Source organism: Kogia breviceps, chromosome 14 (genome assembly GCF_026419965.1).
Source record: "Kogia breviceps isolate mKogBre1 chromosome 14, mKogBre1 haplotype 1, whole genome shotgun sequence".
NCBI lineage: Eukaryota > Metazoa > Chordata > Mammalia > Artiodactyla > Physeteridae > Kogia > Kogia breviceps.
In genome coordinates, this window is record NC_081323.1 from 41,110,527 (window position 1) to 41,136,350 (window position 25,824).

Below are 25,824 nucleotides of genomic sequence, written 5' to 3' on the forward strand. Positions count from 1 at the left end.
GTGAGTCATTGTAAAGATATCTTTAACTTTAGGAAATATCTCATTTTATGTAATTCTTTATTTCAGAATGAAAAATTTTGAAACCAATGATTTAGCATTTTCTCCCAAGGAAAATTTTGGAGACAACAGTGGACTTGCTGCATATGTGGCTAAAGCAATAGACCCATCTATCAGCTGGGAGGATATTAAATGGCTGAGAAGACTGACATCCCTGCCCATTGTTGCAAAAGGCATTTTGAGAGGTTTGTTTATTTCTCTACTTGAGTTCACCATGATTTTATGATTCTTTATGGATATGATCATAATACTTTTTCAGGGAAAATAATCAGGAAAAATGAGTATGGAAATAGAGACATCTTATCTCTCAATTCTCCCTTTTGGTATTAGTGAGTAAATATTTCCTCCTTCTTAGGTAGTATTCTGAAGGAGAACAGGATTCTCATGAATTAAGAAGTTAACTTTTCTAAAGAATTGGGATTCCATTGCCTTATTTTGGAGCTGTCATCAAATCACAGAGCTTGGCAAAATCTAGGTAGAAGGTCTTGAGTTCATTGCTTTGGTTGAAAGCTGCCAACAGCTGCTCTCAGACAACAAGAAGCCCCAAGGATGATATTATGACAGCCAGACCTGTTTAAATAGCCTTTTCTATTTTTCTCCTGTTCCATCCCAGTACCAATGACTACAACTGACTTCTTGAGTGTGGTGAATCCCATATCACCTCCCTTTAAAGAAAGGCTGACAAGAACATTAAAATCCTCAAATATCAAGCCGTAGGTATTAAGGAACTTGACCACTTCCCCAGTATCCACATGTATGCAAATCCCACAGGGAGGTACCAATGACTATCATAATTTGGAGTGTAAATGTGTTCACCCACAAAAATGTTTTCTTGCCTTTGAAAACATTTCTTAAGTACTGTTATATGAATAACTGCCCCAAACATATTATTTTAAATGGAAATCTTTAAGTAAGTGGCTCTGGGGTGAGAGATTCTATTAACTTATCTCAGGGTTAACAACGACATAGAATCAAAACTTTTTCATAGGCTTTACTTGAATATGTATGAGTCGAATAACCCCTATTTATAAAACTCTAGGCATGCCCTCTACTTTATTTAATATTCTGTACACAAAAATAAGCTAGTACAAGTAAAAGAATGGGCCTAATGAAGCTTTTAAGTAGTGGAGATATGTTTAAATCCAGATCTGTCTTAAACTGTGATTTTAAAACAAAATTGTCACATTCCTTCCTGTTGACCATTGTCTTAGTTCAAAATTTCTGTGGATTATACTTCATTGAGCATATCCTGATATTACAGACGCCTTTAAACAACAGTTTCACTGACCTTGCTTGCATCCATATTGTAGTCCATGATTGTTAGTGCTATTTCCTGTAGCTATATTCAACTGTAGGTACTAAAGTATTAACCTGAAGATCTGTCCAATTTTTCATTCATCCATTCAATTATTCACTCACTCATTCATTTTGTAAACATTTATCATGCTTACTGTGTGCTAAACTAAAATAATTTGAAGTCCTTGGACAAAAGGACACCCCATTCTTGTAGGAGACAGACATAAAAACAAGAATTTGGGTGTAATAAGATGTTAACAGGTGCTGAGATTGAAATCTATGCAGCATAAGGGTGAGGGTGAAAATAGGGTTTAGACAACTATAAAAGTGAGTTAGGGAAGGTTTCATTCCAGAATGAAAGGTGATCCTTGAGTTTTGCCATGATATCAGGTCAAAAGACTCTTTTTCAGACTTCAATCATGACAAAACACAGCAGTCACAAGTTAACAATGTTAAAACATATAAGCCATATTAGAGAATGTAGACTTTAAGATTGTTGAGGACCACAAAGAATATTGATCAGGGAAGCCACTTCATCAGATTAGCATCTTAGAAAAATCATGCTTTGTATAATGGACCTTCTCAATGGAGGTGGCAAAACTGTGGTCAAGGAGGCTATTTAGGAAACTGCTGTTGCCCAGACAAGAGATGATTGTGGCTGACGTATAGTAATGGCAGTGAGGAATCTGAGAGGGTGTAGTTATTTTACAAAATTAGTGCTGTTTCAAATATTTAATTCACTCTCATCACAGAAGTGGGCCAGGGCAGTTGGCTTAAAAACACCAAGGTCATTTAATTTTTTAACCAACTTTTCAATTTTTGATTCCCAGTATGTATAATTTTCTACAACTTTGTCCTCTAGGATATGACATGAATCTACTGAATTAGACTTTACTATCATGCGTTATGTTGAAAAATACTTTGGCTTCTAGAACTTCATTCTGTGGTCATTTTTACAAAGGACTGCCACCACCACCATCACCTCTCTTTTTTCTTCTTATCCATATGTATTATTTACTTGTTTGTCATATTTTCATTATGTTTTGCACCCAGTAGACAGTCCAAATGTTTGTTAAGTAAAATCCTCAGTGAAAACTACATGAATGTCTATAATTAGAGAGAGCACAAAAGCAAGAGAAGGAGAGATAGGGCATTTGGCATTTAAAAGGAAATAACTTATCTATACATGTACAGTTTACATTGTCTAGTTTCTCTGTAACTATTCATTTCATTGATTTAACAAACAAGAATCATCACTATGACAACAGCTACATCAGGTGGTACACATGCTCAATCTGGTTGGAGGGGTAACAGGTGTGGCAAGGCCAGTTGTGGAAATTCAGGTGTCAATATTTCACAGATCTTCATCCAGAAGTCACATGGACTGACTGAGAGTCATCTATTCTCTTTCATTTCCATTTTCCCAGGAAGACACAGATTATGCTTGTAGGAACATGAAATCATGGGCAACTGAGAAGATCTCAGTGAAACATCCCCCCCTTACCACCATTTTAAGAATTGCATTCTAATGAATGCAAATTGGACTGCAAGATGTAATCTCTTGCTGTGGTTAAACTCTGCCTTTGGAAAACGAACACAAACTCCAAACATGTACTTGACGCAGGATTAGGTCTTTGCCAGAACTCACGCTAACAAATGGCATTTGAGCAGACATATGCTTTTTAGAGTTGTGGTTTTTTTTAATTAAAAAAATTTAAAACTAAGCTGTCTCACTTCTGTAGTGGCTTTTGGTCTCTCAGAAACTTCTCTAACTCATTATTTTCCTATCTACAGTTTTTAAAGACATTTTCAAAGAATATTCAGTGTTCCTGGATTGTATTCAAAGCTGCTGCCATGGAGCTAGGATTTAGTTACTAAACTCCTGTTGAGATAGCACAGAGTCCTGGGTCAGAAACTCCAAGGGCTTGAGGGTAAATCTTGAGTACTTACATTTCACTTTGGTATTTTAGATTAAGTATGGAAATAATGTGTTAATAAGATAGCAAATAGTGCGGTTCGCTCTTGACTATTGTGTTTGTTGATCAATTAGTTTATTAATTGGCAAATCAACAAATGTGGGATGGCCTACCAGTAAACTCTAGGGATTAATGAAAATATTACATATTCATCAACATTTTGCTAAAACCATTTTGACTCTCTCATTAAGGAAAGATTTTTCTCTCTGGGTTAAAATAAAATGTAAAACTATGGACAAGATTTCATAAGCAAGTAGTGAAAGGGGCTCATATCTGGTCCTAAATGATTACTTTCTTTTTTCTCTAGATATTCACGATCCTATCTTCTGAGCAAACCACTCTGTCATTTCTCCCTACATTCCCAGCACTGCCTGGAAGAACACAGAAAACCACTTGAAATGATAGAAGACAACAAACTATGACTTAAGTAGCACTTACTTCAAAATGAAAGGCTCATAATAACCATAATCCTCTCTAGGATGAAAATTTATCGCTATAAACAAAACTCAAACAAACTTGCCAAAAGTATCCAGCAAATGAATCTTCTTCTACCTACTCATCTTCTTAGTTAACACTCCCTGCACCATCAGATGAAAATAATAATAATAATAGTGCATATTCATCTGAGTGCTAAACATGTGTCAGGCACTTTCGAAGTATTCATTCAACTCCTTTAATCCACAAACCAATCTTATGTGAATCTTTATACCCATTTTGTAATTTAGTACACTGACACACGAGAAAAAGTTAGATAACTTGCCACTTACATGGCAAGGAAGTAGCAGATACAGGATTCAAACCTAAGTGGTCTTATTACTAAGCCTAAGGTATAACTCTTTTTCATACTGTGTAGAATCAGTTTATTGACAGTATTCAATATTTCAGGACACAGGTTATAGCTACATGGTGGCAGGTATCTGCATATACATAGGAGGATTTCGTACATCTTCAGTCACGGGGTTCATATATAGTTCATATATTTTGATTTTTTAACTTTTGATTTTATGTTTGGTATCACATACACAACTAGATAATCAGGGCAATTCCAAATACATTTTACATTGTTCATTAAGGTTACTTATGGTTATATCTAGACTTTTAGAAAAATACCACACTACATCTCTTTATCGGAGTAGTAAACGCATGCAAACATTAAAGCTGAGCTAGCCATTATGGCAGCCACTAGCCAACTGTGGCCGTTCAAGTTAATTAAAATTAAATAAAGGTAAAATTCCAGTTTCTCACTTACACTGCCACACTTCCGTTACTCTATGGCTACATGTGCTACTTTATGGAACCACACAGATCTGGAACATTTCTATCATCACAGCAAAGTTCTATTGGACTACACTGTATTAGGGCTGTGTCTTTAGAGAACCATTTTCCAAACATGTTTTAAATGAGGGTATATTGGGCTTTTGGTTCAAAACACTCATCAAAAGTAAGACCCCACTGAAACTAAAGTATAGAAGTCCAAAAATACATAACACTTATGACAACAAAGCAAAGGAAAATGAGAGGCACAAACAGCAGAGAAACCTCAAGAAATTTATGAAAGAAACAAAATGTAAGAGATCATGTTGACAGGAGGAAAATGAAAAGAAAACTGCCTCCGCAGGTATTCTTGGTGGGAGCCCTGACGGCAGGAGAAAGTCATATCATGGGATGCCTCAGGGGGCTCTAGGTGTCTAGTGTATAAGTGTGAAAGAGATGGGGGATGAAAAGTGGAAACTGAAAAGCAAGGGGATTAATTGAAGCTCTGTTTGTGAAGTTCACATACCAGCCAATAATCCCGTCCCCCTCGTGCAATAATAGACAACTTGGTGTAGTAGCTTGCTGCTTTTTAATGAAATAAATGGGTGCTGGGACAACTTATGGGTGGATGACCTTCACAACATGCCATGATACTCTCCTCATTCTGACGCTGAAATTCACAGTCCAGTAGCCCCTCAGTTGACTTTCCTTGTCTTGCCCCACATGGAGTTCCAAGAATTTCTTCCTGAGGCAAAGACTTGGCAGGAATAAAATTGATTTTCAAAACAGCTCCAGAAGCCTATATTAGCTCCCTAGTGTTTCTTCTTTGTATATAAGTGAAAAATTTAGCATCACAAGGCATTTCAGAATGCCTTGAGTTAATATACAATATTTGTTTTTCTCTTTCTGACTTACTTCACTCAGTATGACAGTCTCTAGGTCCATCCACATCTCTACAAATGATCCAATTTCGTTCCTTTTAATGGCTGAATAATATTCCAATGTATATATGTACCACATCTTCTTTATCTACTTGTCTGTCAATGGGCATTTAGGTTGCTTCCATGACCTGGTTATTGTAAATAGTGCTGCAATGAACATTGGGGTGCATGTGGCTTTTTGAATTATGGTTTTCTCTAGGTATATGCCCAGTAGTGGGATTGCTGGGTCATATGGTAATTCTATTTTTAGTATTTTAAGGAACCTCCATACTGTTCTCCATGTATCAATTTACATTCCCACCAACAGTGCTAGAGGGTTCCCTTCTCTCCACACCCTCTCCAGCATTTGTTGTTTGTAGATTTTCTGATGCTGCTCATTCTAACAGGTGTGAGGTGATACCACATTGTAGTTTTGATTTTCATTTCTCTAATAATTTGTGATGTTGAGCACTTTTTAATGTGCTTCTTGGCCATCTGTAGCTCTTCTTTGGAAAAATGTCTCTTTAGGTCTTCCCATTTTTGGATTGGGTTGTTTGTTTTTTTTAATATTGAGCTGCATGAAATGCTTGTATATTTTGGAGATTCGTCTTTGTCCATTAATTCATTTGCAAATATTTTCTCCCAATCTGAGGGTTGTCTTTTCGTCTTGTTTATAGTTTTCTTTGCTGTGCAAAAACTTTTAGGTATCATTAGGTTCCTTTTTTTTTCTCTGTTTTTATTTCCATTACTCTAGGAGGTGGGTCAAAAAAGATCTTGCTGTGATTTATGTCAAACAGTGTTTCTCCTATGTTTTTCTCGAAGAGTTTTATAGCGCTTGGCCTTATATTTAGGTCTTTAATCAATCTTGAGTTTATTTTTGTGTATGGTGTTAGGGAATGTTCTAAGTTCATTCTTTTACATGTAGCTGTCCAGTTTTCCCAGCAACACTTATTGAAGAGACTGTCCTTTCTCCATTGTATATCCTTGCCTCCTTTGTCATAGCTTAGTTGACCATAGGTGCGTGGGTTTATCTCTGGGCCTTCCATCCTGTTCCACTGATCTATATTTCAGTTTTTGTGCCAGTACCATATTGTCTTGATGACTGTAGCTTTGTAATTTAGTTTGGACTCAGGGAGTCTGATTCCTCCACCTCTCTTTTTTCCCCTCAGAAAAGATTGCTTTTACTATTGCTTTGACTATTTGGGGTCTTTTGTGCCTCCATACAAATTTTAAGAGTTTTTGTTCTAGTTCTGTAAAAAATGCCATTGATAATTTGAGAGGGATTTCATTGAATCTGTAGATTGCTTTGGGTAGTATAGTCACTTTCACAATATTGATTCTTCCAATCCAAGAACATGGTATATCTCCTGATCTGTTTTTTTTTTTTTTTTTTTTTTTTTTTTACCGTCTTTATTGGAGTATCATTGCTTTCCAATGGTGTGCTAGTTTCTGCTTTATAACAAACTGAATCAGCTATAAATAAACATATATCCCCATATCTCCTCCCTCTTGTATCTCCCTCCCACCCTCCCTATCCCATCTCTCTAGGAGGACACAAAGCACCAAGCTGTTGTCCCTGTGCTATGCAGCTGCTTCCCACTAGCTATTTATTTTACATTTGGTAGTGTATATATGTCCATGCCACTCTGTCACTTAGTCCCAGCTTCCCCTTCCCCTTCCCCATGTCCTCAAGTCCATTATCTACATTTGAGTCTTTATTCTTGTCCTGTCCCTAAGTACATCAGGAAAGATTTTTTTTTTAGATTCCATATATATGTGTTAGCATATGGTATTTGTTTTTCTCTTTCTGACTCACTTCACTCAGTATGACAGAATCTAGGTCCATCCACCTCACTATAAATAACTCATTTTCATTACCTTTTATGGCCCAGTAATATTCCATTGTATATATGTGCCATATCTTCTTTATCAATTCATCTGTTGTTGAACATTTAGGTTGCTTCCATGTCCTGGCTATTATAAGTAGTGCTGCAATGAACATTGGGTTACATGATTCTTTTTGAATTATGGTTTTCTCGGGATATATGCCCAGTGGTGGGATTGCTGGGTTGTATGGTAGTTCTATTTTTAGTTTTTTTAAGGAACCTCCATATTGTTCTCCTTAGTGGCTGTACCAGTTTACATTCCCATCAACAGTGCGAGAGGGTTTCCTTTTCTCCACACCTCTCCAGCATTTATTGTTTGTAGATTTTTTAGTGATAGCCATTCTGATTGGTGTGAGGTGATACCTCATTGTAGTTTTGATGTGCATTTCTCTAATGATTAAGGATGTTGAGCATCCTTTCATGTGTTTGTTGGCAATATGTATATCTTCTTTGGAGAAATGTCTGCTTATGTCTTCTGCCCATTTTTGGATTATGTTTTTTGTTTTCTTGATATTGAGTTGCGTGAGCTGTTTGTATGTTTTGGAGATTAATCCTTTGTCAGTCACTTTGTTTGCAAATATTTTCTCCCATTCTGAGTTTTGTCTCTTCATCTTGTTTATGGTTTCCTTTGCTGTGCAAAAGCTTTTAAGTTTCATTAGGTCCTATTTGGTCTTTGTTTTTACTTCCATTACTCTAGGAGGTGGGTCAAAAAGGAACTTGCTGTGATGTGTGTCATATGGTGTCCTGCCTATGTTTTCCTCTAAGAGTTTTATAGTGTCTGGTCTTACATTTAGGTCTCTAATGCATTTTGAGTTTATTTTTGTGTACAGTGTTATGGAGTGTTCTAATTTAATTCTTTTATGTGTAGCTGTCCAGTTGTCCCAGCACCACTTATTGACGAGGCTGTATCTTCTCTATTGTATATTCTTGCCTCCTTTATCAAAAATAAGGTGACCATATATGTGTGGGTTTACCTCTGTGTTTATATTCTGTTCTACTGATCTATAGTTCTGTTCTTGTGCCAATACCATACTGTCTTGATTACTGTAGCTTTGTAGTATAATATGAAGTCCAGGAGCCTGATTCCTCCAGCTCCGTTTTTCTTTCTCAAGATTGCTTTGGTTATTCGGGGTCGTTTAGGTTTCCATAAACATTGTGAAATTTTTTGTTCTTGTTCTGTGGAAAATGCCATTGGTAGTTTCATAGGGATTTCATTGAATCTGTAGATTGCTTTGGGTAGTATAGTATTTTCACAATACTGGTTCTTCGAATCCAAGAACATGGTATATCTCTCCATCTATTTGTGTCATCTTTAATTTCTTTCATCAGTGTCTTACAGTTTCCTACTTTACCAAATTCATTGATTAGCTCTAGTAGTTTTCTGATGGCATCTTTAGGATTCTTTATGTATAGTATCATGTCATGTGCAAACAGTGACAGTTTTACCTCTTCTTTTCCAATTTGTATTACTTTTATTTCTTTTTCTCCTCTGATTTCCGTGGCTAGGACTTCCAACATTATGTTGAATAATAGTGGTGAGAGTAGACATCCTTGTTTTGTTTCTGATCTTAGAGGAAATGCTTTCAGTTTTCACCATTGAAATGATGTTTGCTGTGGGTTTGCCATATATGGTCTTTATTATGTTGAGGTAGGTTCCTTCTATGCACACTTTCTGGAGAGTTTTTATCATAAATCAGTGTTGATTTTTGTCAGAAGCTTTTCTGCATCTATTGAGATGATCATACGGTTTTCATTCTTCAACTTGTTAATATGGTGTATCAGATTGTTTGATTTGCATATATTGAAGAATCCTTGCATCCCTATGATAAATCCCACTTGATCATGATGTATGATCCTTTTAATGTATTGTTGGATTTTGTTTGCTATTATTTTGTTGAGGATTTTTGCATCTATATTCATCAGTGATATTGGTCTGTAATTTTCTTTTCTTGTATTATCTTTGTCTGGTTTTGGTGGCAGGGTGATGGTGGCCTTGTAGAATGAACATGGGAGGGGTCCTCCCTCCACAATTTTTTGGAAGAGTTTGAGAAGGATGGGTGTTACCTCATCTCTAAATTTTGAAAGAATTCACCTGTGAAGCCACCTGGTACTGGACTTTTGTTTGTTGGAAGATTTTTAATCACAGTTTCAATTTCATTACTTGTGATTGGTCTGTTCATATTTTCTATTTCTTCCTGGTTCAGTCTTAGAAGGTTATATCTTTCTAAGAATTTGTCCATTTCTTCCAGGTTGTCCATTTTATTGGCATAGAGTTGCTCACAATAGTCTCTTATGATGCTTTGTATTTCTGCGGTGTCAGTTGTAACTTCTTTTTATAATTTTATTGATTTGAGTCCTCTCCCTCTTTTTCTTGCTGAGTCTTGTTAAAGGTTTATCAATTTTGTTTATCTTCTCAAAGAACCAGCTTTTAGTTTTATTGATCTTTGCTATTATTTTCTTTGTTTGTCTTTCATTTATTTCTGCTCTGATCTTTGTGACTTCTTTGACTCTACTAACTTTGGGTTTTGCTTGTTCTTCTTTCTCTAGTTCCTTTAGCTGCAAAGTATGATTGTTTATTTGAGATTGTTTTTGTTTCTTGAGGTAGGATTGTATTGCTATAAACTTCCCTCTTAGAACTCCTTTTGTTGCATCCCATAGGTTTGAATCATCTTGTTTTCATTGTCATTTGTCTCTAGGTATTTTCTGATTTCCTCTTTGATTTCTTCAGTGATCCATTGGTTATTTAGTAACGTATTGTTTAGGCTCCACGTGTCTGTGGTTTTTGCGTTTTTTCACTTGTAATTTATTTCTAATCTCATAGCATTGTCATTGGAAAAGATGCTTGATATGATTTCAATTTTCTTAAATTTACCAAGCCTTGATTTGTGACCCAAGATGTGATCTATCCTGGAGAATGTTCTGTGTGCATTTGAGAAGAAAGTGTATTCTGCAGTTTTCAGATGGTATGTCTTATAAATATCAATTAAATCTATCTGGTCTATTGTGTCATTTAAAGTTATGGTTCCTTATTAATTTTCTGTCTGGAAGATCTGTCCATTGATGTAAGTGAGGTGTTAATGTCCCCCACTTTATTTATTTATTTATTTTTTTGCATTACGCAGGCCTCTCACTGTTGTGGCCTCTCCCGTTGCGGAGCATAGGCTCCGGACGCGCAGGCTCAGTGACCATGGCTCACGGGCCCAGCCGCTCCACGGCACGTGGGATCCTCCCGGACCGAGGCACGAACCCGCATCCCCTTCATCAGCAGGCGGACTCTAAACCACTGCACCACCAGGGAAGCCCTGATTTCCTCTTTTATAGTTGTTAGCAGTTGCCTTATGTAGTGTGGTGCTCCTATGTTGGGTGCATATATATTTACAATTGTTATATGTTCTTCTTGGATTGATACCTTGATCATTATGCAGTGCCCTTCCTTGTGTTTTGTATCATTCTTTATGTTAAAGTCTATTTTATATGATATGAGTATTGCTACTCCAGCTTTCTTTTGATTTCCATTTACATGGAATATATTTTTCCATCCTCTCACTTTCAGTCTGTATGTGTCCCTAGGTCTGAAGTGGATCTCTTGTAGACAGTATATATATGGGTCTTATTTTTGTATCCATTCAGCAAGACTGTGTCTTTTGGTTGGAGCATTTAATCCATTCACTTTTAAGTAATTATCGATATGTATGTCCCTACTACTATTTTCTTAATTGTTTTGGGTTTGTTTTTGTGGTCCTTTTCTTCTCTTGTGTTTCCCACTTAGAGAAGTTCCTTTAGCCTTTATAGTAGAGCTGGTTTTGTGGTGCTGAATTCTCTTAGCTTTTGCTTGTCTGTAAAGCTTTTGATTTTTCTGTCAAATTGGAATGAGATCCTTGCTGGATAGAATAATCTGGGTTGTATGTTCTTCCCCTTCATCACTTTAAATATATCATGCCACTTCCTTCTGGCTTGTAGAGTTTCTGCTGAGAAATCAGCTGTTAACCTTATGGGAGTTCCTTTGTATTTTGTTTGTCGTTTTTCACTTGTTGCTTTTAATAATTTTTCTTTGTCTTTAATTTTTGTCAATTTGATTACTTTGTGTCTCAGTGTGTTTCTCCTTGGGTTTATCCTGCCTGGGACTCTCTACACCTGCTGGACTTGGGTGACTATTTCTTTTCCCATGTTAGGGAAGTGGTCTACTATAATCTCTTCAAATATTTTCTTGGGTCCTTTCTCTCTCTCCTGCTTCTGGGACCCCTATAATGTGAATGTTGTTTCATTTAATGCTGTCCCAGAGGTCTCTTAGGCTGTCTTCATTTCTTTTCATTCTTTTTCTTTATTCTGTTCTATGGCAGTGAATTCCACCATTCTGACTTCCAGGCCACTTATCCATTCTTCTGCCTCAGTTATTCTGCTATTGATTCCTTCTAGTGTATTTTTCATTTCAGTTATCGTATTGTTCATCTCTGTTTGTTTGTTCTTTAATTCTTCTAGGTCTTGTTAAACATTTCTTGCATGTTCTTTGCCTTCATTCTTTTTCTGAGGTCTTGGATCATCTTCACTATCATTATTCTCAATTCTTTTTCTGGAAGGTTGCCGATCTCCACTTCATTTTGTTCTTTTTCTGGAGTTTTATCTTGTTCCTTCATGTGGTACATAGTCCTCTGCCTTTTCATTTTGTCTATCTTTCTGTGAATGTGGTTTTTGTTCCACAGGCTTCAGGATTGTAGTTCTTCTTGCTTCTGCTGTCTGATCTCTAGTGAATGAGGCTATCTAAGTAGCTTGTGCCATCTTCCTGATGGAAGGGACTGGTGGTGGGTTCAGCTGGGTGTTGCTCTTGTGGGCAGAGATCAATAAAACTTTAATCTGCTTGTCTGCTGATGGGTAGGGCTGAGTTCCCCCCAGTTGGTTGTTTGGTCTGAGATGACCAAGCACTGGAGCCTACAGGCCCTTTGGTGTGGCTCATGGTGGACTCTGGGAGTGCTCACACCAAGGAGTACTTCCCAGTACTTCTGCTGCCAGTGCCCTTGTTCCCGTGGTGAGCCACAGCTGCCCCCTGCTTCTGCAGGAGACCCTGCAACACAAGCAGGTAGGTCTGGTTCAGTTTCCTGTGGGGTCAGTGCTCCTTCCCCCCATGTCCTGTTGTGCACACTACTTTGTGTGTGCCCTCCAAGAGTGGAGTCTCTGTTTCCCTCAGACCTGTCAAAGTCCTGCCATCAAATCCCAGTAGACTTCAAAACCTGTTTCTCTGGGAATTCCTCCTCCAATGGTTGGGAAGCCTGACGTGGGGCTCAGATCCTTCACTTCCGTGGGTGGACTTCTATGGTATAATTGTTTTTCTGTTTGTGAGTCAACCACCCAGAGTTATGGGATTTGATTTTATTGTGATTGCACCCTTCCTACCATCTTGTTGTGGCTTCTCCTTTGTCCTTGTATGTGGGGTATCTTTTTTGGTGAGTTCCAGTGTCTTCCTGTCGGTTGTTCAGCAGTTAGTTGTGATTCTGGAGCTCTCACAAGGGGGAGTGAATGCACATCCTTCTACTCTGCTATCTTGGACCAATCTAGAACATGTGAATTTTTAAGGACAAAAACATTCAGTCTATACCACATGGGTTTAACATTTCCATGTACCTATAATTTTAGAAGAAAAATATTTCTAGAATTATTTTTTAAAAATGGGAATATTTAAAAAGCAGTATTCCATGAAGCACAGTTTGGAAGATGGTGATTTAGCATAAAACTTTCAAACAATCAGAATTATAAATTCTCCTGTGAATTTTTATTAATTTTTATTTTTTTATTTCTTTTTAATTTTTGTTATTATTTTTTGTGGTACGCAGGCCTCTCACTGTTGTGGCCTCTCTCGTTGTGGAGCACAGGCTCCAGATGCACAGGCTCAGCGGCCATGGCTCACGGGCCCAGCCATTCCGTGACATGTGGGATCTTCCCAGACCGGGGCATGAACCCGTGTCCCCTACATTGGCAGGTGGACTCTCAACCACTGCACCACCAGGAGAGCCCTTTTTAAATTATTCTTGTCAGGTCTACCCTTGATCTCCATTGTTGAATTTATAAATATATACAATGTTCTGTATCTATCTGCTTAAGTTTCCAAAATCTGATTTCACTACAACCTTGGGCTATCTTTGAGTGTTAAATTGGAGAACCAGTGTTATTTTCATAATTCTGTCAGAAAATGGTTTTTATTGGGAGAACATTGAAAATAATAGTTAAAATATAAAATATAAAAGAAGTTGGAAACTGATTTAAGAAAATGTTAATCTATTATTTAAAACTATATTTTCAGAAACCAATATATTTTGAAGCATGATTAGAGGTGTAGCATATAATTTTAATATTACATTTTTGTATATTTCAATGGGCAAAATACATTTAATTATAGGACACTATTACTTAAAATAATTACTGAAATTATATCTTTATATTAAGGAAAGTTTTGGAAATAGATTTGTTCATCACCTGTTGTACTGAAAATGCTTGCTACTTGTATGTTCTTTTATGTTCTCCAAATTTTAGAGGAATATTTTTATTAAATGCTAAATAATATTATCTTATTAATAACAAAATTACTTAGCAAGAGTATTTACCTTTCAGGATAAATACATTTTAACTACATGTCAATTTGTTATCTATTGATAATTTTATTTCATCATTAAATTGTTTTAAGTGTTAACCATTTTTGGTCAAAGAAGCCATCACTATAATTCCATATTTAACCCTTGGGTGTATTTCTGTGTTAAAATTTCCAAGCAAGATATGTATGTATGAGGTCAGACTCCCTTTGACTGGGATGCTTTGGCCTCAAAACTCAAGCCTTTATTAAGTTGCCTTTTCCATACAATGGTTGTCTTGCTCTTTCTAGGTGATGATGCCAGGGAGGCAGTTAAACATGGTTTGGACGGGATATTGGTGTCAAATCATGGGGGTCGACAGCTCGACGGGGTGCCAGCCACTGTGAGTTTTGGCAAATGCCTCAAATGGAATTCCCATTTCTATCCCACTTTTGGCTATCTCTATGACTGCCTTTCCTTGTGTATATATTTTTGTGTGAACATTCACGGTAAAATATGTATGAATATAGGTAAGAGCTCAGATTTTAAGTTTAGTGGCAAGCAACTACCTAAATTATATCATTATTCAGTCTATTTATTTGTAAACTTATAAAAGTCTGTGTTAAATACACAGCCATTAGTGGGCAGGGATTATTCCCGTATTCATAAATATACCAATAGATATATTATAAATTGGAGTATGAAAGAACAGATTATGCCATGAGTTTCCTGGAGGTGGGAATTGAAGAACTGCAGAGTGAGGGCAGGTGGAGAAAGGAGGTAGAAATCCTGTGGTCCAGGTGAGGAGATGTCTGCTGCAAACAAGCTACTCTGTTGGAGCTGTGAACTACCTTGGCTGCATATTGGAATCACCTGGGAAACTGTAAAGAATCCTAATTCCCAGGCTGCACCCTAGATCCATCCATTAGAATCTTGCAGGACCAGGGGAGGCAGAGGCACTAGTATTTTTGACAGCTACCCAGGAGATCCAATGTGAATCTATGTTTTGTATACACTGTATACACTGTGCTAGGCAAATCAGAGTCCAGAAGCCAGATATAAAATAAACTAAACTGGCTGGAATTATGTGGGACAGAGTTAAAACTGTAAAGGAGAGCAATTAGCTCCAAAAAGGCCAAGAGCCAAGGAGTCCAACCATGGGTAGATTTTAAGATCAAGCATTGTTGGGCCCAGAAATGGATCAAAAGTCATGGAGGCAGACACATATCTAGGAGTGGATTTCATGGGTCCGTGATCTAGAATGGAGGCCGGGAGCTGTAGGTGGAGTGGGGTGGGGTACCCTTACATGCTGTCCACTTGTGGGAACATGGCCAAGATTCTTTTAGATGAGGCAATGGGATTGCAGCTGCCTTTCACCTCTGCTCTGTTCCCATGTGGACCCCTGATTTTACGAGTGTGGGTCTAAAAGTGGAATGGGAAAGAGTGAGATGTGTTTGGGGAATTCCAAGGAATCCATTTTGTTTGCATTACCTGGTGGGAGTCGGGAGTCCTGGGAAACACACCTGCTAGGAGAGGTCTGGGGGGAGGTCCTTTAACATTATGATTCATTGAATATGCAACAACAAAGCCCTGAGTTAGCAGCAACGAGTATCACAAATTGGACTGTGGCATTACAGGGGGCTGGAAGATCAATGAGGTGGCCCACATAATTATGAGAGCCAAGGAAACAGAGAAGGGCCTGACCTGCTATGGGGCAGAAGGACTCAATAGGCCCTCCGAATTTCAGCTTTTTCATCTTTTAAAGTTTAAAAATCAATTAGATTACTTCTTTGGTGCCTTTAAACTTTAGTGTTCTATAATCTCAATTATCTATCGTAGGCAAAGTAAGCTAGCATCATGTAACAAAACTTAAATAAATATGTATCTACAAAATAATGTGGATGGACTTCCTAGGTCATCATTTCTGAGCTGGATCATCATATGCATTTCCCCTTTTTGTTAGAACCATTTAGTCATAGTTAATAGGGGATGGCTTTAATTGGGATGAATATTTGAATTTGTTCATAATTTAGTAAAGTAGTAGTGGATTACTGTTGCATTAAACTAGCAGGCTGATTTAGCTAAAGCCATGGATGCTGTGTAGGTTAGGGCAGATTGAATGATGACAGGGTACTATTGGGTATATGCATTTGCACTCAGACTTTGTCATGAAGCACTAATGGGTTAATGATAGGAATGAATCAAGTCTTTGCACGCAGTCAATAATTAAAATCATAAAATTGGAAGATGTCAGCTCTTTCCAATTCAGCATTACTTATAAATACCCATCTTTTTAGGTGATATTAAACATTGCCTGCAGTGGAGAGTGAAGAGCTCCTTTGGGTAGGGAGAAGATGGTCACAGTTCAAGGCTTTTCCACTGATTTATGACTCTCTTTTGTATGAAGATGTAGACTTAGTGTGCAGGCCAAATTCAGTTTGTTTTCTAAAAATAAAATTTAAATCTACTGAAATCAAATCTAACTAGATTTTAAGGGAAAAATATCTGAGTGGTGTGATTTATTTCCTTCTGGCTGAGGGGATAGGGAAACTTATCTAAAAGGTCTTTTTGAGTTGTGGTCTCAGAGACTATTTTAAGAAAAACAATTACCCTCCCCTTTGCATGATGTGTGCATGAGAGGAGATGCTTGCTTGAGTTTTGCCTCCTACTTTAGAGCAAATTTAAGGTGCATGACAATGAGAGGAGTGTGAAACAGGATTGAATTTATAGTGAAGGTGTTTTTCTCTTAGTGTGGTGGTTTTGAGGCGTGTGGCAAAAGGCTCGGAGGATGCTGTGGTGTAGAACTTTTCAGTAGATACACAGAAGGACTTGCTCTCCTGCACATTCTGTGACATCATAAGTCAGAGACAAAGAGGCAGCATAATTTCACTGGCAGAGCATTGAAACGAACCCAGAGTTTTGGGTTCAAGTCCTTGTCTTGCCTCCTCTGAGGGCTGAGAGCTGGGTGAGCAAGTTGCTCAAACTCTTCAGCCTGAGCCTCTTCATAACGTTGTGTTGGTTGTAAAAATAAAGCATCTGGATTATATGATTTCTACATTTCTATAAATCACAGAGTTTCTTTGTATGGAGAAATACTTATCACTAAGAGTCCTAGAACAGGAGTTTGACTTAGGTCCATCTTAATGCAATGCTACCAAGAACCACTGCCAGACCCCTGCTACAGCAAAGAGTTTAAAAATAAGTTCATGTTAAAATCTTTACCCTGAAGGTAATAATGTGGCCAAGACTTGTCTTGGAGTAATTAGAGAATGATATGGCAGAATCAAATCGATTTCCAAAATCCACAGTACTGGAACATCTCAAACTGGGGTCTAAAGACAGATTCTCTGGAGTCTTTGAACCCTAGGAGAATTTTTTTTTCATTTTTTCATTTTTGTTTTGATGCTAACTAGATCCAAACTACCTTAAACTTAAAAATGTAACATTCTTTTCTAGTGAAAATTCTCAACCATAAAACCTTTTCAGAAAATAAACTTTGGGTTGTTAAATCAGTGTTTCTAAAATTGAGTCCTTGGGCATATTCTATGAGCTCTTTCATTTTTCCTTCTGAAAGGGATTCATGAAATTCTACCTTTGAGACACACTTGATATATCAGTTAGCTTTTGCTGTGTAACAAACCACTCTGAAATTTACTGGCTAAAATCCAACAGCCATTTATTCATGTCACAACTTTGTGTGCTGGCAATTTGAGCTGATATCCACTAGGAGGTTTTTCTGGTCCTGGCTGCGCTCACTCATATGCGTATGTGGTCTATTGCTGGGTCTACTAGGGCAGACTAGTGTAGGATGACATCAGCAGGGATGACTCTGCATTGTCTCACATCTAGCACATTAGGTGGCCTGGTTTCCTAGAGAGCAAGTGGAAATATGGAAAGCCTCTTGAGCTCTAGGCTTAGAACAGGCACACTGTCACTTCTCTCTTGTTCTATTGGTGATAGCAAGTCACAAGGCTAGTTTAGATTCAAGGGGTGATGAAATAGACTCTTCTGGCCCCATTTCTCCCTCATGAAGTGTCACATTGCGAGGAAATGGAGATAGGGAAGGAAATAGTTGCAGCCATTTTTACAGCTGCAGACAATCGCCAGACCTATATGGACCAGTGATTCTCTAAACGTGCTTAGTAGAACTCACACCCCCACCCCCAGCCAGGGCTTCCTGGTGAAGTTTGATGGGTAGAGAGTCAGAGGAGGACTTGTGGGCAGTGACCTGGCATCTGTCTCCTTCACTGTTAACCAAAGCCCCTCCGGCTTTATCTGCTTTTGTTTGTGCTCAATGCTTTGGTTTGGAAATCAAGTATAGGACTGGATGCTATAAGAAGGTAGAAAGATGGAAGCCCCCTGTGAGTGGAAGTTTCGTGGGACAGGGACGACCTGGAAGTGTGTACCTTGAGCAGGAACAGGAAAGAGGGGGGCTCTTTGGGAGTCAGATCCCTGTGGGATTAATTTTGGATTCCTTAAACTGCCTGGCATAGTGCCTGGAATCTGCCAGGTAATCAATAAAGTGTTTGATAAATCAATGAATGGGATATATGTATATGTATAGCTGATTCACTTCATTATAAAGCAGAAAATAATACACCATTGTAAAGCAATAATGCTCCAATAACGATGTTAAAAAAAATCAATGAATACATGGATGAGTGAGTGAGTAATAGTACATTGGAATCTTACCATATTTTCCTGTAGATTAACTCTGCTGGAAATAAGCCTGAAATTAGTTGTCTAAAGAACCTTTAAGGAAAGAAAAGCTGAAATGAATCGTCTCTTAGTTGTGTAGCAAGCTGGAAAAAGAAAGGAAACAGAACAGTCATAAAATAGTGGATTTGTCTACTACATTTACTTATTTAATCTGCTCTGATCAGAATTATTCTACATAATATGTACACAGTAAAACGACAGCTCCAGAAAGAAGAAAGGGAAGACAGAAATGCTCAGCTATGGATAGAACATCCTTGTCCAAGGATACAGGAAATACCAATCTGGACTTCATTTTATAACTCAGGATTCACATTTTAAGTATCCTTATTAGTTTAGTTTTTAGGCCAGTTTGGGCATTGGAAATATCCTAAACAGACTTGATTTGCGTGACTGTGAAAATGTGTATTGAACCCAAGCTAGCTAATATTTTTCTTTGGTTTTGGTTTCAAATGGGGAAATATGCTTAATTATAGCTTGCATCATCACTTGGAAATTGTAGCATTTATATGTTGATGTAACTTGCCTGACTGTAAAAAGAGGACTATGTATAGGTAAAGGGACATATGTAAATGGATCCAAAGCATGTTTGGCCAGGCAGAAAAGCCAAAAGGAAAAGGGGAAAATCACACTACCTGCCAAATGTTTTAGGGGCCCTGCTCCAACTGTTGCCTTCACTTCCTCCAAATCTGTAGTCAAGTTTGGTCTTCAACCTTTTACACAAAACTCTCTTTAAGTTGAGCCTCTAAAACTTTAGGGGAGAAGTGAGAAAGCTTTTGAGTGATTTCAGCACAATTATTTCTAGAAAAACTGCACTTGAATGTATGGACTTAATTTTATATTTAAATACTTGGGGATGAAAGTGGATAATTTCTACAGATTTTGATCTACAGGTCACCTTGAGGATTGTTTCCACCCTCAAGTACAAAGATTCACATCAAAGTAGCCAATTGTATCAGTTACTAGCTATTAAAAATATTGGTTATTAACCAACTTTATGAGCTAGAAAACAAAAGATTCCAAACTCAGTGATTTAAATCAACAGAGTCTTTATTCCCTTGAATCTTTATGTCAACTTGGGGTCTGCCTATCTAGATTTGGTACTGGTTAGATGGCTGTGCTCCAAGTTTCAGGTCCAGCTGGGCTTGGATGGGACAACTCTGCTTGCTGAATATTTTCTCTGGGTCTCAACTAAAGGGGAAGCACTGTCCGGGGTATTTTCCTCTCATGCAAGGTGCAGGAGAAAATTGAAATGCATGAGGTCTCTTAAGGCCTATGCCCAGAAACGGCACTCTGTCACCTCTGCTCAAGTGTCATTGGCCAAAGTAGGTTGTAAGGCCAAGGCCACTGTCGAGGAGTGGCAAGTGCACTCTGTTTCTCTTAATAGGAAACACTGCCAAGTGGCCTTGGAAAAAGTGGGTTCAGAGTGGTGTGAAGAATAAAGAACAATAGTGCAATCTACCAGATCGATCTCGGTGAGGAACTTATATTCTCTAGTGCTGATATAAGACTATCATCAATTGCCAATCAAGATGAGGATCGGGCTTCCCTGGTGGCGCAGTGGTTGAGAGTCCACCTGCCGATGTAGGGGACACGGGTTCGTGCCCGGGTCCGGGAAGATCCCACATGCCGCGGAGCGCCTAGGCCTGTGAGCCATGACCGCGGAGCCTGCGCTCCGCAACGGGAGAGGCCACAACAGTGAGAGGCCTGCAAGATGAGGATCTTCAAGGTTCCTGTGGTCATTTTCCTTAAAAGCAAGAAAAATGTTTTCAGGGAGAGTTCTCTAATGTATAGCTGGATGTTTGCTATATTATTATATATATATTTGCTATATTATTGTACATATTCCTGTATTTTGGATGGGAAAATCAGAGACTAAGATTTTCTGTGACTGGTGGTGATTGCATTTTTGTATACCATTTCTTCTACCACATCTGAGTATGAATTTTAACAACTGATTTTTCAGTGAGTAAATAATGTTCAGAATAATTTATATGAGCAAGATAATTCATTTATATTTATGTGTTTAATGAAAAAACAGCTCTGTATCTTTTAAGATCATTATGTGCTTTTAAATTGTGTTTATATATTTTTTGGATCATGATATTTGAATGTGAATATCAGGAATAGAATAAAACCCTTGGACTTTGATAGAAAAATAAGTCACTCAGTTCCAAATTTAGCTGGTTTTTTGTTACTAGCATTTGCACATCTTTTATTTTAGGAGGGAATAGTTTTACTGTTGATTTTAAACCTAGCCTCTTTCACTCTAAGCCCTGTCAGATGGTTGGTGGCCTGAGGAAGTTGAATTGGAGAACAATTCAGCATGCATAGTATCACTTTACTGACCTCTTCTCTCCACAGATTGATGTTCTGTCAGAAATTGTGGAGGCTGTGGAAGGGAAAGTGGAAGTCTTCCTGGATGGGGGTGTACGGAAGGGGACCGACGTTCTGAAAGCTCTGGCCCTGGGAGCCAAGGCTGTGTTTGTGGGGAGACCGATCATTTGGGGCTTGGCTTCGCAGGTAATGAGAGGACAAAGCAATAAATATATAAAACAGGATGACTCAACTGTGAAATAAATCTGTGAAACCATTCAAACTGACTTACTCAAAAGATCTGTGTCTTCTATTTGCTTAGGGAGAGAAAGGCGTTCAGGATGTCCTTGAGATACTGAAGGAAGAATTCTGGTTGGCCATGGCTCTTTGTGGTAAGACTTGGCGGCCCTCAGTTACAACTTCTTTTCTTCTGGGTGTCTTTAGGCCAGGCTCCCTGGTGGAGAGAAGTGAATTTGAAGGGGAAGAGGATGGAATCATTTGGAGTGTAATTCAATTTAACATTGGCTGCATACTCACAGCTGTAGTGTAGAGTGCCCTCTGGATGGAGGAGCTCTACAGTGTGTGCTATCTGGAGTGGTCACTTAGCCTTTGACAGTCTTCTCAGGGATATTTTGGTGAGTCTTATTAGTACCTTAAGGGTGAACACTACATCGAACCCTTCCTCCTCTCTTAACACATGAATGAGAAATCTAACTGGCTAGTCAACAGCTCCACCTGGATGTCTAAGGGACATCTCAAAGTCTACCTGTCCAAAACTAAACTGCCAACTTTCCCCATTAAACCTGCTCTACCTGCCAACTCTCCAGTCTCAGTTCATGTTAATACTATTGTCTCAGTTGCTCAGATCAAAAATCTTAAGTCACCCTTGGCTCCTTTTCTCTCTCAAACTCTCACATCCACAGAGGGGCTTTCTGTAAAAGAGACCTACTCACCACCTCCTCTGCCACCAGCCTGTCTGCAGCCTTCATGATCTTTCTAAATCTTGGATATTGTGATGGTCTTCCTGTGTATCCTTCCCTTCATTGTCTCTCTTTCCTAGGGAATTTCGGGTCAGCCTGTCTATCGTTGCTTCCATCCCTGTCCCATTCTATTCTGATCACAGCATCAGGATTATCCTTTTAAACATGAACTCAGGTCATATCACTCTTCTGATCAGAACTCTCCAATGGCTCTCAATTTATTCAGAGTAAATGCTGCAGTCTTTATGATGGTCTACGAGGTCTTATGTGGTTGACCTCTGTCACCTCTCTGACTTCAGCTCCTCCCACTCTCACTCTTGCTTATTCCATCCAGGCCACATTTGCCTCCTTGATTATCCTTGACCATGTCAGACATATTTCAGCCTTAGGGCTTTGGCCTTGGCTGTGCCTCCTACCTGGACGCTCTTTCCCCAGATATCTATGTGGCTAGCTCTCCCATATCCTTCAAGTCACACTTACATCCTACTTTCTCACAGTGTCCCATTCAGACCACCATATTTAAAATGGCAATTTGTCCTCCACCCACTCAACTTCCAGTTTTTTTCCCTGCTACTATTTCATCATTCTTCCATAACACCTAACACCTAATATAGATGATCTATCACATAATTTATTTTTTAATTACACACATTATGTATTTTCTGTTTCCTCTCTGGAAGTAAGAACCCTGAGGCAGGGATCTTTGTTATCTTTATTGCAGTATCCCCAGTGTCTAGAGCAGTGCATAGCACATAAATAAGAAGTATTTGCTGAAGGAACGAACAAGTAAATAATCACCATTATTCCTAGTGACTTAATTTGACTCAGAATGGACCTCTAGATGCAAATAATCACCTTGAGTCAATTATCACCTCCCCCAGTTTTGAAAGTAATGAGGGCTTCCTTTTCTGTGATTCGTATCACTCAGATTGTCCCCACAGATAGAATTCTGGAGATCAGTGGTCTACCCACTCCTGAGCTGAGGCTGTGTGGACACAGCATCAGTGAGAAGAACGCCATTCTCTGAATCCTCACTCTGCATTTTAATTTGCTACAGACACATCCTAAAAGAGAGCTTTCAGCCACTGACTCTCTATTAAATGTGGCAGAAAAGAATATACTCTTTGTGTTAATAAAAATATGTGCCAGTCATTTTGTGTTAAGGACTGTTTAGGTAATAAAAATGGTCTCATGCCACATAAGATTTGGCAAGCCTACCTTGAATCATAAACCTTACATTTGTCAAGTTTTACATTCCTTGGGAAAACGATTACCTGCCTGATTATTATTGCATTCATTTCATATTAAATGTATGCATTATTTTTTCAGGGTGCCAGAATGTGAAAGTCATCGACAAGACATTGGTGAGGAAAAATCTTTTGGCCGTTTCCAAGATCTGACAGTGCACAATATTTTCCCATCTGTATTATTTTTTTGGGGGGTGTATTACTTGACAAAGAGACACTGTGCAGAGGGTGACCACAGTCTGTAATTCCCCACTTCGATACAAAGGGTGTCGTTCTTCTCCAACAAAATAGCAATCCCTTGCTATTTTAAGTTCATTGCTTTTGACTTTTCAATGAGTGTCCTAGGAACGTTTTAGAAAGAAATGGACTTGCATCCTGGAAATATATTAACTGTTAAAAAGAAAACATTGAAAATGGATTTAGACAACGTCATCCCCTGGCAGCCTCATGGGCTACAAAACAAAAGATATCCTTGGGTGAAATTGGAGGTAGCTAGTGCGGAGGTAAAAAGATAATGATCTCCCTGTTTATTAACCTGCATTGTGTGTGGATATCCCTAAAACCGTGTTCTTAACATCTAAGCGCAGGTTCAGAAGGCTGGATGAGCCTGGAGAAACAGGAGACTTGAATTCACAACACTAGGGAGATAGCACTTGAGAGAATTGGGATAAGTTGGTGGTAATTTGTGATTTTTCTAGATACTTTTTAACACCCTGGGCTATTCTACTTCTTTGAATGTGGATTTCCATTCATATCTTTAGTATCAGAATATATCTGAGTATTTTATGATATAGATTGCTTCGTATTCAGAGAGAAATAAAGCATTTTTTGAAAAGAAGATATTCGGTCAATTTGTAACTGTGGAATTCAACCATTTTAAACTCTGAACCCGAACTACCTCTCTGTTCCCTGTGCATACCCATCCATTCTCTTATACCTCCTAGTTCCTCTTCTTTACTCGTTTGCTTCTTTCCACTCACAGTCATGTGCTGGGCCAGCTACATGCTTTGTGAGGGCCATGCCAAGTGAAGATGTGGGCCCCCTGTTCAAAAAATCAGGAAAAAGGCCTTTTCCTTTCTTTCAAGGTTTTTCTCTTAACTTGTCAAGGTCTCTTTTCTTTGCTATTTAATGTCATGTTTCCTTAGGCACGGAGATCCTCACGGGTGCCTGAACACCACCCTGTGATCTGTCCCAACTCCTCTGTGCCCAGGACCCTGCCGGGGGTGGATAGCAGCACTGCCACTGGGCCGGTGGTTCAGCCAGCAGCCAAGGACATGTTCAGGAAATGTGAGGAGGTGGTGGCAGGGTGGTAGGGTCGAGGGGGTGAGATAATGTGTGATTCTAGACTCCCAGGACCCAGCACGTGTTCCATGGTCCTGTCATCCTTTATTATAAAACACAAGCTCAAAGATAAGATTATTAAGAATTTCAAGCCAACAACAGAACATTAAACTTACGCTTGAGGCCCCTTTTGGAGTCTAGAGTCCTGTGTGACTGTATTGGCAAACTGTGCATGAAGCCCTTGTCATGTGACTTTTACATTTATTCCCCAATCAGGTATTTGACAGATTATAGGTAAACTTGGTAACCAAAGTGAGTCTGAAATTGTCTTTTCACCATCTCTCTGGTTGTTCATTTAGTGTGAAGTACTGAACGAAACAATTGATAGAATCACTACCTTGAAATTTGACCATGATATTATGTCTTCTTGTTTTATTATACTGTTTGATTATTCTCAGATCTCTCTCTTTGTCTCTCTCTCTCTCTCTCTCTCTCTCTCTGTGTGTGTTTGTCTCTTTCTCCTTTCTTCCCTCCTTCTCTCTTTTCCTTTAAATGCTAAGATATTTGTAAATACTATGATGGACACAAACATATATCTTTCTTTTTGAAATTATATCTAGGTCTGATAAAGAAGAATCATTTAGCAACTTCCCTGGTGGTCCAGTGGTTAAGATTCCATGCTTTCACTGCAGGGGCCATGGGTTTGATCCCTGGTTGGGGAACTAAGATTCCACATGCTGCATGGCACGGGCAAAAATATAAAAAATAAAAAATAAAATAAAATAAAAATTTTTTAAATAAATAAAAAATAAAAGTTAAAAAAATCATTTGATCTGATAAAAAGAAATTAAATTTTTCTCCAAATACTAAGAAAGAATATGACTGTCATATCATGTAATTGTTTTGTGCTTTTCCAATTAATATTGATCAGTTAATAGGTCTATAATAAGCACTTCTTTGATCCCACCAACTGATTCAGAAGTGCCTTTGCTGTTTGCAAAGAATGTCCACTTTGGCTACATTATAGTTTGTGGCTGCTAAAAACTTGATAGCTTTCTCAGCAAATGGAGATCTTCACATGGCATTTTAAGTGAGTCTTATGAGAATGGTGATGAATGGTCTTTTTTAAAAAAATTAATTAATTAATTAATTTATGGCTGTGTTGGGTCTTCGTTTCTGTGCGAGGGCTTTCTCTAGTTGTGGCAAGCGAGAGCTACTCTTCATCACAGTGCGCGGGCCTCTCACTATCGTGACCTCCCTTATTGCAGAGCACAGGCTCCAGACGCTCAGGCTCAGTAATTGTGGCTCACATGCCCAGTTGCTCCGTGGCTTTTGGTA

At 38.4% G+C, this 25,824-nt stretch overlaps 1 protein-coding gene across 1 annotated transcript in view; it reads left to right on the forward strand.

Moving 5' to 3' along the window:
• HAO1 (hydroxyacid oxidase 1) overlaps window positions 1-23,411 on the forward strand; it is a 57,381-nt gene extending 33,970 nt beyond the window's left edge. The window contains exons 4-8 of the mRNA XM_059039237.2: window positions 67-242; window positions 14,258-14,349; window positions 21,027-21,185; window positions 21,301-21,370; window positions 23,288-23,411. Coding sequence (XP_058895220.1) covers window positions 67-242; window positions 14,258-14,349; window positions 21,027-21,185; window positions 21,301-21,370; window positions 23,288-23,358 — 568 coding nt within the window. The 3' untranslated portion in view covers window positions 23,359-23,411. The remainder of the gene's footprint in view (window positions 1-66; window positions 243-14,257; window positions 14,350-21,026; window positions 21,186-21,300; window positions 21,371-23,287) is intronic.
• Window positions 23,412-25,824: the final 2,413 nt, after the last annotated feature.